The sequence below is a fragment of the Saccoglossus kowalevskii genome, chromosome 15, assembly GCF_978046115.1.
Source record: "Saccoglossus kowalevskii chromosome 15, keSacKowa6.1, whole genome shotgun sequence".
Taxonomy (NCBI): Eukaryota; Metazoa; Hemichordata; class Enteropneusta; family Harrimaniidae; genus Saccoglossus; species Saccoglossus kowalevskii.
This window is the reverse complement of record NC_140655.1, coordinates 18785077-18798824: the sequence shown is the minus strand read 5'-3', so window position 1 is coordinate 18798824 and position 13748 is coordinate 18785077. Positions and strand designations below refer to the sequence as shown.

Sequence of the window (13748 nt, the reverse complement as noted above, 5' to 3'; positions counted from 1 at the left end):
TATAATATAATTATAATAATTATATATAATAATATAATTATATATAATTAATGATTAATTATACTCACATCCCTGGTTAGTAGGAGTTTGAGTTTTGGAAAACGTTTTCCGATTTGATAATATCAATTAAATGCCCAGAATACTGTCCAATGACATGATGGGTAACTAGGCGCCACCAAAGCAATGTTATTAAAAACATGGCTTCTGAAATTAGAGAATTCTGTACCGCTGGGAATGCCGACAATGACAGACTAAGACAAACGAATACATTTTATTCATATCATTATCAAATACAAAATCTCCTGGAAGTAGATATCATAATTATTTTTAAAAATGGATGTTTAGCTTGCAAGAGACATGAATCATTTAGCAGTAAATGTGTAGTGCAGAAAACGTGTAGTGCAGTAAACGTGTAATGCAGTAAACGTGTAGTGCAGTAAACGTGTAGTGCAGTAAACGTGTAATGCAGTAAACGTGTAGTGCAGTAAACGTGTAGTGCAGTAAACGTGTAATGCAGTAAACGTGTAGTGCAGTAAACGTGTAGTGCAGTAAACGTGTAGTGCAGTAAACGTGTAGTGCAGTAAACGTGTAGTGCAGTAAACGTGTAGTGCGGTAAACGTGTAGTGCGGTAAACGTGTAGTGCGGTAAACGTGTAGTGCGGTAAACGTGTAGTGCGGTAAACGTGTAATGCGGTAAACGTGTCGTGCGGTAAACGTGTAGTGCGGTAAACGTGTAGTGCGGTAAACGGGTAGTGCGGTAAACGTGTAGTGCAGTAAACGTGTAGTGCAGTAAACGTGTAGTGCAGTAAACGTGTAGTGCAGTAAACGTGTAGTGCAGTAAACGTGTAGTGCAGTAAACGTGTAATGCAGTAAACATGTAATGCAGTAAACGTGTAATGCAGTAAACGTGTAGTGCAGTAAACGTGTAGTGCAGTAAACATGTAGTGCAGTAAACATGTAATGCAGTAAACGTGTAATGCAGTAAACATGTAATGCAGTAGTTAGTAAGGAAAATGTTTATTTTAGCTTGTATTTCACTGAGATAAAAAGAGTATGCTGTTGAGCCATTACTAGTATCTTACACTTGCACCAACAAAGAGAAAGACAAATCTTAATTCCCCTTAAATACAAAATAAACATAGTGCAGACTTCATCTGTCAGCTTAGCACTGGGTCAAAATAAACATAGTGCAGACTTCATCTGTCAGCTTAGCACTGGGTCAAAATAAACATAGTGCAGACTTCATCAGTCAGCTTAGCACTGGGTCAAAATAAACATAGTGCAGACTTCATCTGTCAGCTTAGCACTGGGTCAAAATAAACATAGTGCAGACTTCATCAGTCAGCTTAGCACTGGGTCAAAATAAACATAGTGCAGACTTCATCAGTCAGCTTAGCACTGGGTCAAAATAAACATAGTGCAGACTTCATCTGTCAGCTTAGCACTGGGTCAAAATAAACATAGTGCAGACTTCATCTGTCAGCTTAGCACTGGGTCAAAATAAACATAGTGCAGACTTCATCTGTCAGCTTAGCACTGGGTCAAAATAAACATAGTGCAGACTTCATCTGTCAGCTTAGCACTGGGTCAAAATAAACATAGTGCAGACTTCATCTGTCAGCTTAGCACTGGGTCAAAATAAACATAGTGCAGACTTCATCTGTCAGCTTAGCACTGGGTCAAAATAAACATAGTGCAGACTTCATCTGTCAGCTTAGCACTGGGTCAAAATAAACATAGTGCAGACTTCATCTGTCAGCTTAGCACTGGGTCAAAATAAACATAGTGCAGACTTCATCTGTCAGCTTAGCACTGGGTCAAAATAAACATAGTGCAGACTTCATCTGTCAGCTTAGCACTGGGTCAAAATAAACATAGTGCAGACTTCATCTGTCAGCTTAGCACTGGGTCAAAATAAACATAGTGCAGACTTCATCTGTCAGCTTAGCACTGGGTCAAAATAAACATAGTGCAGACTTCATCTGTCAGCTTAGCACTGGGTCAAAATAAACATAGTGCAGACTTCATCTGTCAGCTTAGCACTGGGTCAAAATAAACATAGTGCAGACTTCATCTGTCAGCTTAGCACTGGGTCAAAATAAACATAGTGCAGACTTCATCTGTCAGCTTAGCACTGGGTCAAAATAAACATAGTGCAGACTTCATCTGTCAGCTTAGCACTGGGTCAAAATAAACATAGTGCAGACTTCATCTGTCAGCTTAGCACTGGGTCAAAATAAACATAGTGCAGACTTCATCAGTCAGCTTAGCACTGGGTCAAAATAAACATAGTGCAGACTTCATCTGTCAGCTTAGCACTGGGTCAAAATAAACATAGTGCAGACTTCATCTGTCAGCTTAGCACTGGGTCAAAATAAACATAGTGCAGACTTCATCTGTCAGCTTAGCACTGGGTCAAAATAAACATAGTGCAGACTTCATCTGTCAGCTTAGCACTGGGTCAAAATAAACATAGTGCAGACTTCATCTGTCAGCTTAGCACTGGGTCAAAATAAACATAGTGCAGACTTCATCTGTCAGCTTAGCACTGGGTCAAAATAAACATAGTGCAGACTTCATCTGTCAGCTTAGCACTGGGTCAAAATAAACATAGTGCAGACTTCATCTGTCAGCTTAGCACTGGGTCAAAATAAACATAGTGCAGACTTCATCTGTCAGCTTAGCACTGGGTCAAAATAAACATAGTGCAGACTTCATCAGTCAGCTTAGCACTGGGTCAAAATAAACATAGTGCAGACTTCATCTGTCAGCTTAGCACTGGGTCAAAATAAACATAGTGCAGACTTCATCTGTCAGCTTAGCACTGGGTCAAAATAAACATAGTGCAGACTTCATCTGTCAGCTTAGCACTGGGTCAAAATAAACATAGTGCAGACTTCATCTGTCAGCTTAGCACTGGGTCAAAATAAACATAGTGCAGACTTCATCTGTCAGCTTAGCACTGGGTCAAAATAAACATAGTGCAGACTTCATCTGTCAGCTTAGCACTGGGTCAAAATAAACATAGTGCAGACTTCATCAGTCAGCTTAGCACTGGGTCAAAATAAACATAGTGCAGACTTCATCTGTCAGCTTAGCACTGGGTCAAAATAAACATAGTGCAGACTTCATCAGTCAGCTTAGCACTGGGTCAAAATAAACATAGTGCAGACTTCATCAGTCAGCTTAGCACTGGGTCAAAATAAACATAGTGCAGACTTCATCTGTCAGCTTAGCACTGGGTCAAAATAAACATAGTGCAGACTTCATCTGTCAGCTTAGCACTGGGTCAAAATAAACATAGTGCAGACTTCATCTGTCAGCTTAGCACTGGGTCAAAATAAACATAGTGCAGACTTCATCTGTCAGCTTAGCACTGGGTCAAAATAAACATAGTGCAGACTTCATCTGTCAGCTTAGCACTGGGTCAAAATAAACATAGTGCAGACTTCATCTGTCAGCTTAGCACTGGGTCAAAATAAACATAGTGCAGACTTCATCTGTCAGCTTAGCACTGGGTCAAAATAAACATAGTGCAGACTTCATCTGTCAGCTTAGCACTGGGTCAAAATAAACATAGTGCAGACTTCATCTGTCAGCTTAGCACTGGGTCAAAATAAACATAGTGCAGACTTCATCTGTCAGCTTAGCACTGGGTCAAAATAAACATAGTGCAGACTTCATCTGTCAGCTTAGCACTGGGTCAAAATAAACATAGTGCAGACTTCATCTGTCAGCTTAGCACTGGGTCAAAATAAACATAGTGCAGACTTCATCTGTCAGCTTAGCACTGGGTCAAAATAAACATAGTGCAGACTTCATCTGTCAGCTTAGCACTGGGTCAAAATAAACATAGTGCAGACTTCATCTGTCAGCTTAGCACTGGGTCAAAATAAACATAGTGCAGACTTCATCTGTCAGCTTAGCACTGGGTCAAAATAAACATAGTGCAGACTTCATCTGTCAGCTTAGCACTGGGTCAAAATAAACATAGTGCAGACTTCATCTGTCAGCTTAGCACTGGGTCAAAATAAACATAGTGCAGACTTCATCAGTCAGCTTAGCACTGGGTCAAAATAAACATAGTGCAGACTTCATCTGTCAGCTTAGCACTGGGTCAAAATAAACATAGTGCAGACTTCATCTGTCAGCTTAGCACTGGGTCAAAATAAACATAGTGCAGACTTCATCTGTCAGCTTAGCACTGGGTCAAAATAAACATAGTGCAGACTTCATCTGTCAGCTTAGCACTGGGTCAAAATAAACATAGTGCAGACTTCATCTGTCAGCTTAGCACTGGGTCAAAATAAACATAGTGCAGACTTCATCTGTCAGCTTAGCACTGGGTCAAAATAAACATAGTGCAGACTTCATCTGTCAGCTTAGCACTGGGTCAAAATAAACATAGTGCAGACTTCATCTGTCAGCTTAGCACTGGGTCAAAATAAACATAGTGCAGACTTCATCTGTCAGCTTAGCACTGGGTCACTCAAAATAAACATAGTGCAGACTTCATCAGTCAGCTTAGCACTGGGTCAAAATAAACATAGTGCAGACTTCATCTGTCAGCTTAGCACTGGGTCAAAATAAACATAGTGCAGACTTCATCTGTCAGCTTAGCACTGGGTCAAAATAAACATAGTGCAGACTTCATCTGTCAGCTTAGCACTGGGTCAAAATAAACATAGTGCAGACTTCATCTGTCAGCTTAGCACTGGGTCAAAATAAACATAGTGCAGACTTCATCTGTCAGCTTAGCACTGGGTCAAAATAAACATAGTGCAGACTTCATCTGTCAGCTTAGCACTGGGTCAAAATAAACATAGTGCAGACTTCATCTGTCAGCTTAGCACTGGGTCAAAATAAACATAGTGCAGACTTCATCTGTCAGCTTAGCACTGGGTCAAAATAAAAATCAAATCAAAATTCACAGCGTTTCTTAAAAAAGTACTTCCTGGATAGCTGCTGTGTCTGTCTATGGAGACAGTGGATTTTCTACACCTACTGGCCTCTCTTTCAGTTCTTCTGAAACAGGAAGTGTTTGAGGGCGCTCGACTTATGAAAGGGGTCTATTACTCCTCACACTGTAGGTCATTCATAAAACTATCTTTGTGTCATGTGACCATACCATACAATAGAATACTGTAGAATACTTTATTTTCGCTTGGAATTTATTTTCGCTATTTTCGCTGAAGGGATGATTCCGTGAAAATAAAATCCAGCGAATATACTTTTTTTCCTATATTTCACATTAAAGTCATCAAAAATCAGTGAAAATAAATTCCAAGCAAAACGCCCAAAAAGCCTTTTCAGCGAAAATTAATTCCAGCGAAAATAAAGTATTCCACAGTATTGCTTTACTGAAACCATGAAAAGAATGTAACATTTAAATTTGTAAAGATGCAATAAATGGCTGATTCAAGTTTGAGTTGTATTATGTTGTTTATTTACAGCTGACTTAATAATGTCCAAGTTCTGATAATTATTTGATATGTTTCAATAATATACTTAAAACTGTTTTGAAAGTCAGGGTTGATTTGCTATACCACGTTGTTTATTGTATTCTTTTTTTGATGTGTTTCGTCTTCTATTTCATTGCAGTGTACATATATATGTAGTCTCTGTTCATTTGGTGTTTTGGGTTTTGGATGCTGATCAACATGTACTCTACCCAAAATGTGTGGTTTCACAAAAATTACTGGGGGCAGTCTGTATTCAGAATAAACAATTTTCCGTTCATGCGAGATCCCGCATGAAATCAAACATAAAAACAAAGGTCATAGCGTTGCAGTGGCAGAAAATATCGCGTGGCATTTGACAAACACAACAGTATTTTGGGGGATATTACCATGCTTAATAATGTGCTGTACACATTTGATGATAGGCAATTTTGATGAAGTAAGGGTATTCAAACGCAATATTCCCCTATCAAAGATCGGTGTTTCGATGTGAGCTAAGAAATAAATAAATTCAAGTTCAAAATCAAATCGTTTGATTTTTGTGGCAGATGCTTTGTGCACGTCTTTCACGCAACTCGCGAGATCTTGCAGTTGAACAAAAAATCACCTACTTCTATGGCCTGAAAGAGTGAGAGGGTCTAACTGTAACTTCTTCAATGTGAGTGTGAAGTATACTTTAGATTTAAATTTAAATTTAAATAAATTTATGTTGCTGATTTAAAAAAAAAGTCAGAACAATTTTTTCATCACCAGGGATTCCCAAATCACCCGAAGTTTTCTTGTATGTTGTTTAGCATTTGCGTACTTACTGGATATGGTGATACTGGAAATGTGGTCTACGTTACTACTGGGCTATCCAAACCACTAGAGGGCACTAAATATGGCATTTTCATTTTGGTACTGTAAAGGGGTTAATTATTCACTGGGTTTTAATTTGGCTTAATTCGCTGACTGGAAAATGCGCTAAATTAAAACTCAGTGAATATGTAAAATTTAGCATAGAACACATTGTCTAAATGATAAAACCGTGAATTTAAAACCCACTGAATATGTCTGAAATGGTAAATCAGTGAAATTTAAACCCCAGTGACAATTAGTCATTTTTACAGTATATAAAAGTCTTATTTAGACTTCTCTGATTGATATATACATCTACACTTCATATTTAGTGTTCTCTGAACTAGAGCAACTTTTCACCTTTAAGATCTGTTCAGCTCTCCAGCAACAACACTTCAGATTTGATGTCCTCTGTTTTAGGAGATCCAAATGCACAGGATGAATTACATGGTTGTACAGCAGTACATTATGCAGCACAGGAAGGCTATGTAGACTGTCTAACTGCTTTGATAGATGCCGGTGGTCAATATGATGTCAAAAATGATGATGGCTTGAACTGTTTAGATGTTGCTGTAGGAAAATGTAAACAAATCCTTGATAAACAAAGTGAGTAGAAAGTGTTTCAGGTTTTTGATGCCATTTTACTTATATGGCTATAATCAGATTAGACTGCCTAACAATCTGATTGCTAATCTGGCTAACAATCTTGTTACCAAGCTAGCTACCAGATTTCCTAACAGTCTGGTTATCAATCTGGCTACCAGTCTGCCTCACAATCCTGTTATCAATATAGCTACAAGCTTTGGAACCTACCTGGCTTACCAGCTTGGTTAGTGTCAGTCATACCTACATGTACCTAGTTACAACCTGGCTAACAAAACTGTTTTTCTTAATTTCTCAATTGAAGCAGAGTGTCAATTATGTGAATCATATTTAAAATTGCAATATTGTGTGGAGTACTGGCACTGACAGTAATATAAACAGTGGGTCATTTTTTATTGCTTTAACACTTCGTTACATGCTTCTCTGATTTTAGGGGTGCGTAAATTAATGCGCTTATCTCCGAAAGATGCCAGAAAAGAGATAATACAGGAAACAGAAAACTATAATCGGAGCAGAGTTCTTCAAGGAAAAGAAGAAACGAATACTAAGATAGAACATCAAACGTCAAAGAAAGCGTGGGAAGAAATTGAGGTTATCAGCAGTATGGTTTTACCTGCGCCAAAAATTGAGGACCGAAACGATGAGACTGTGTCAGAGAAATCTGAGGAGATTAACAAGGAAGCTGACCTTACAGATGAGGTCAAATCTGAGCATAGATTGGCGTGCTTAGATTCTATAAATCCTGAAATCGTACAAGATATATTAGAACCGAGTAAGTTGAAAACTAATAATGGCATTATTCAAATTTATCTGACAGTCCATATGCACGCTTAAAGTGGGAGGGTCCCAAGCGACAATAACAACACATGCTAAGAACGCAAAAGCTCATGGGTAGACGCTTGTTCGTAAACAGTGACACGCTATGGCCATCTGACGCATGCACAGGTAACGACTCCCCCGCTTTAATACATTCTTACACTGTTCATATTGGTTGTACTACATGCTTTTAATTTGCATGCAGCCCGTGAAATAATGTCGATGTCATTGTGCTGGATCAAAATCAGAGAATGGTGAATCAATAAAACTAAACATTTTGTTTGTTTTTGTTGGCGAGTAAATTCTATCAGAGTAAAATAATTATTTTTTTTATTTACAGATGCCGGTGTGTTACTGTTATCATTTGAATATAATTCAAAGACACAAATCTTCAAAATAAGGGTTTGGCAGCTTGAAGACATCTTGCTTCCACCAGGTAAGTATCAAAATATTATAACATTCATTGGATTAACCTTTCCATCTCCAGAATTTATCGCCAAATTTTTCTGCAATTTTTTCTTAAATTCTTCAATATTTCTGGAAATGAACCATAATTTTGGAGCCAACAGACACAATTTGAGTCAATTTTTAGTTTTTACTCAACAAATTTGGTTATTTTTGTCCCAATCTTCTGAAGAAAAATGCAAACTCTAAGTGGGACTATTTTGTGAAATTGTGATGAAAAGAGTGAAACGGTGGTGAAAAGGTTAAAGTGACTTCACATAATGTCTTGTTCAATGTCAGGTCCATGCAATGATATCCTTGGATCCATGGCGTTGTATACACCACATGAGACAATTACCTAACATGAATTAGTTGCTGCAAACTTTTATGTGGCTCTAGACTCAACACTTGTCAGAGTGGGCATTATAAGTCTCAGTTTGAACGCAGTTCGAAAACAGGGGTCTTATGAATTGACGTCTGTTTGTCTGTGCATCTGTGCGTGTGTCTGGACCTATATATTAGACATGCCTAGACTGATTACATTCAAACTTCACACATACATCATACATGATATTATACATATGCACGATCTGATTCAAGATGGCTGAATGGTGGCCATTTTTGTGCTGAAAAATCATCAGAATCAAGCATTTATGGATGAATTTTGTTCAAACTTGCTACATACATTGGACATTATGGGACCTTGATGCTCATCATTTTATTATTCAAATTGAATTCAAAATGGCCGACTGGCAGCCACTTTGTTTTAATGAATGATGGCCGAAGTTCTGTTAGTTATTATATTGTGTTTTATCCAAAGTAGCGCACATCAATTCGCTGCACATCCACCTCATTTTGCTTTATTGGGATCTATGACGGTATTGAGTGTGCAGCTGAATGTAAATCAGTCTTACAACACCCAGGCCTACACCTACGTGTTTGTATGCAGCGATTCGTGTTTGATATTTGCGTCGTGAGGTGTAAACAACTCATTGCCTTTGTTATGGGTCCCATGTGATGTATCCCATGTGTCATGCTCAATTATTTACCCCCAAAATGTGACTGAATTTCAGAAACAGTTAAATATAACAAACATTAGCTTATGTAATGGAAATTATAGCTATCATTGGGTAACAATACCCCCTAAAGTAGCAGGATGTGGAACCATTTAGGGGGAATGCATAAAAGTATAGTAGTGACCATTTTGTTGACAAATATACAGCACTGATGTTTTTTTTTTTGTTTTTTTGTTAAGTTGAAGCTTCCATGATAAGTAGGATTTACGTGAAAAGTTACCTTCTACCTGACAAGAAACGGGAAACAAAGAGAAGAACAGAAGAGGTCAAAGTTGAAGAAGCCGAGCGCTCAAAACAAACCATAGTAACAGTTAAGAAAAAACGAAAGGATAGTCATAAAGCAATATTCCAGCCATCCAAATTTAAGTTTACCCGTCCATTAGATTATAAGAAAATAAACAAAGACGTAATTGAATCAAGAACTATACATCTTAGCGTGTGTGTCAAACAGAAATTCAGCAATCGTAGCTTTACAATCGCTAATTGCCAAATATCGATGAGTGCCGCTGTGAAGAAACTTAAACGCGAGAAGTTCAAATTGACGTCGTGTATTAATCCAACAATTCCTAGTAATCTCCATCTTTACTCCAGTGATCTAATAATTGTGAATCAAGGACTGTATAGCAATATTACGGCAAGCGATCCAAATCTTAGAAAGAAATCGCTCCAGAGTTTAGCTGTTGATGAAGATGATGCACAGAGGGCTTCCAGCGAAGGAAATCTACGAGAAGTGAGATGTCATTCAGCGGAGAGTATACCGTCAATTGTAATTGAAATGCCGAAGGATGAGAGGTTGATTCCAGAATTTGAGGGGGTGTCGGTAATTGCGGATGAACGAAAGGATAAAAAACATCCAGAGTTGACAGTGATTGATGTGCCGGGGTTGTACGTATCTGACGATGAACTTGAGAAGATTACTATTCAGAGTAATCATGAAAATATGTTATTTTCCACTGATGTTTGTAATGTTGCAGAGAAGTGCCCAGAATTGGTGCCATCTGATGATGACCTTGATGAAGAGGAAGTTATGGGTTCTAGACGTGGTAGAGTTTCTCCCAAACCAGGGTATGTTGTAGGGGTCAGGAATCAGGTGGTACAAGTGCAAGTTCATTCAGGTACATCATCAGGATCCTCTGATACTAACGATGCAGCGACTGCAGATAATAATGTCCCACCTCACAGTGTTGAGTTTAAAAGTAATGGGACACCATCAATGTTGATTCATCACATCAATGAAAGCTCACCAAAAAAAACACCTCCAATGCGGAAGACACGAACAGACCAGACTGCAATTGCTAATACCAAAACTGGCTTACAGTTTTCAGGTACCAACACACCTGAACTAGTCGCTTATAAAACTATCAGCCCATACGGGAAAAAAATAAAAGACTACCCAACTTCTCAGGAATTTTCCCAATCAGACTCCACAAGTTACTCATTAAATCATCCAGGTACATGTATGAAACAAAATCCAACCCAGAAAAAAAATTTCACAAAATTATCATATGTTTCCCCAAATGATCTGAATGATAGTGTGCATTCTCATGAAACACAAAATACACAATTACCTGACATGGAAAAAAAAGCTGGCTGCCAAATTTTAAACTTGCCAGAAAATGATGAAATACTTGACCCTAATTTGAAGGATAAACTCACCACTCCAGAATTCAAGTTGCAGATGTTCCAAAGGACGGCAAATGAACCACATCCAGCTCTCCCTGGGTATCCTGTACGTGTTGATACAATGGATGAATCAGATCCATTTTTTGTTCCAAGAACACCGCTAAAATCTCCAGCAATCTCTCAGAGTCTACCTAAAGAGCTAACAAATGCAGATGATGATTCCACCAACGAAAATACACTTGAAAGTCCTACGATCACTAAATTGAAACAAAGTTGGATTTAAAGCAAATTTTTATCCAAGAATTATTTAATCCATTGAAGTAAACTCTTGTCACAATTCACTAAATTATCTTGCATAATTTTGTCAGTACTTTTTTATGAATATTGATAAATAGATGTAGCCATTAGGAAATTATGTCCGTTTGGTCAAAAATTAACAAGGAAATTATACAAAAGAAATATAAAAGTTTTTGCACAAATATTTTGTTGGGAAAAATAGTGGTATTGAGTGGGTTAATTATTTCTGTATATGACATAAACCCTGCTATATATTGTATCATAATTATAATATAGTACATGTACTTGTTATGAGACTTAAATAGCACATGTCTGTCAATGATCATGTCTAGTAGGTCTCCCCAGACAAATTCTATATCATAAGTAGTTTTCAGAATGGAGAAATCATAAACCTATTATTTCAGAGAAAACTACCATACTAAATATTGCATCATTCATCATCATATGTTTTTTGACATCATAATAGTTTTTATATATCATTCTCATAGCATGACATCATCTTCATTGTTGTCATGGCAGCATCTTCATGACATCATTGTTGTCATGACAGCATCCACATGACGTCATCATTGTTGTCATGACATCATCCTCATGAGATCGTTGTTCTCATGACATGTGTTCTCATGAAAGTTCTATGCAACGGTAGTAATTGTGAACCAAGATATATATTTAATTAATCTAAATTTATTTATTTATGTATGAAAACATGACAACAGTTGCATTGAACTGATATAAAAACGTAATAAATATATTTCAAAGTATTATTTTTATATAGATAAGATTTTATTTTTTCTAATCCTTTAATATCTTCTGACATTCCACTTTGAGATATTCAATAACAGTGTTAAGTTTGTGTATTTTGTATTTTAAATTAAAGGGTGCAACAGCACCCCACTGTGTCGTGCCTGATATGGGACTCCTAGCGACATACACAGCGCATGTAAATATATATTTACATGAAATTTGAACACATGCTACGCAACAACTACCACCCTTTAATGTAACTCTGGTACACAATTAAGGCTCTATAATCTTTTTTGTTTACTTGTGGATAAAAGGGGTTTTTCTGTTAATATTTTACAACTTTGCCTCAGATAGGAGAGTTTATTCAGCTTACACTGTCTGTACATCTGTTTGTGTGTCGAGCCTGCGTCAGTCTGTATTTGTGAACATGTGTCCATCTGTCTGTACATTCATCTCTTTGTGTCTGTCTTATAATATATATTTTTCTATGGCCATTAATAATATTAACACTTGCCCTGTTCTACATTGTGCTGGACACATTTTATACTGTTCATCTAAACACAGTGTGTCACCATGTGACATCTCATTGGCTGTATCCACAGTTTTGTCAAACTTTAGTATTTGTAAATGCTCATCAGCCATTTGTAAAGTACCACAGGCAGAATTTGATACATCGAATAAAACCTGCCAACAAACAAGCTGCTCTCTGATTGGTCTGGGTGTTAGATTGAGCTAGCCAATCAGGCACAATCTTATAAGTGGGTTAGCATTGACTCGTATATGTTGGTATGACAACTCAAATTCAGGATACCAGTTAAATGTCGCTTATATAAATACAAAAATCTTGCTCATAAATGAAGGGCAGTTTTTTTTAGCTCCGCTGTCGACTTTGTTGAGCGGAGCTTATCATATGAGTGATTGTCCGTCGTCATCCGTGTCAATGTTTTACTTTTTCGACTTCTTCTTGAAAACTACAAGCCTGAATGCTTTGATACTTGGTGTATATGTACCTTGGGTAGACCTCTCTCAGATTTGTTCATTTCATGATGATATCTTCAATTCTCTAATTTTGGTGAATATTTTTGGTAAAAAGTGATATTTTTGACTTCTTGTTAAAAACCGCAAGTCCAATTGCTTTGATATTACATATATAGGTACTACATGTGGACCTCTCTCAGATTTGTTCATTTTGTAATGATATCTTTAATTCTCTAATTTTGGTGAATATTTTTGGTAAAAAGTGAAATTTTCGACTTCTTGTTAAAAACCGCAAGTCCAATTGCTTTGATATTACATATATAGGTACTACATGTGGACCTCTCTCAGATTTGTTCATTTTGTAATGATATCTTTAATTCTCTAATTTTGGTGAATATTTTTGTCATTTTTGGTAAAAAGTGATATTTTCGACTTCTTGTTAAAAACCACAAGTCCAATTGCTTTGATATTACATATATAGGTACTACATGTGAACCACTCTCAGATTTGTTCATTTTGTAATGATATCGTCAATTCTCTAATTTTGGTGAATATTTTTGTCATTTTTGGTAAAAAGTGATATTTTTGACTTCTTGTTAAAAACCACACGTCCAATTGCTTTGATATTACATATATAGGTACTACATGTGGACCTCTCTCAGATTTGTTCATTTTGTAATGATATCATTAATTCTCTAATTTTGGTGAATATTTTTGTCATTTTTGGTAAAAAGTGATATTTTTTTCTTGTTAAAAACCACAATCATTTTGGTGAAAAATGATATTTTTGAATTCTTGTTGAAAACAGCAAGTCCCATTGCATTGATACTATCCATAGTGTTCATTTTCTAATGATATCTTCTGTTCTTTAA

General features: G+C 37.0%; 1 protein-coding gene across 1 annotated transcript in view; it reads left to right on the top strand.

The window, feature by feature from the left end:
* The window catches only part of LOC102800566 (uncharacterized), a 35114-nt gene extending 22511 nt beyond the window's left edge, over positions 1 to 12603 (top strand). Inside the window, exons 3-6 of the mRNA XM_006811967.3 lie at positions 6716 to 6901; positions 7332 to 7670; positions 8055 to 8150; positions 9414 to 12603. Coding sequence (XP_006812030.2) covers positions 6716 to 6901; positions 7332 to 7670; positions 8055 to 8150; positions 9414 to 11140 — 2348 coding nt within the window. The 3' untranslated portion in view covers positions 11141 to 12603. The remainder of the gene's footprint in view (positions 1 to 6715; positions 6902 to 7331; positions 7671 to 8054; positions 8151 to 9413) is intronic.
* Positions 12604 to 13748: the final 1145 nt, after the last annotated feature.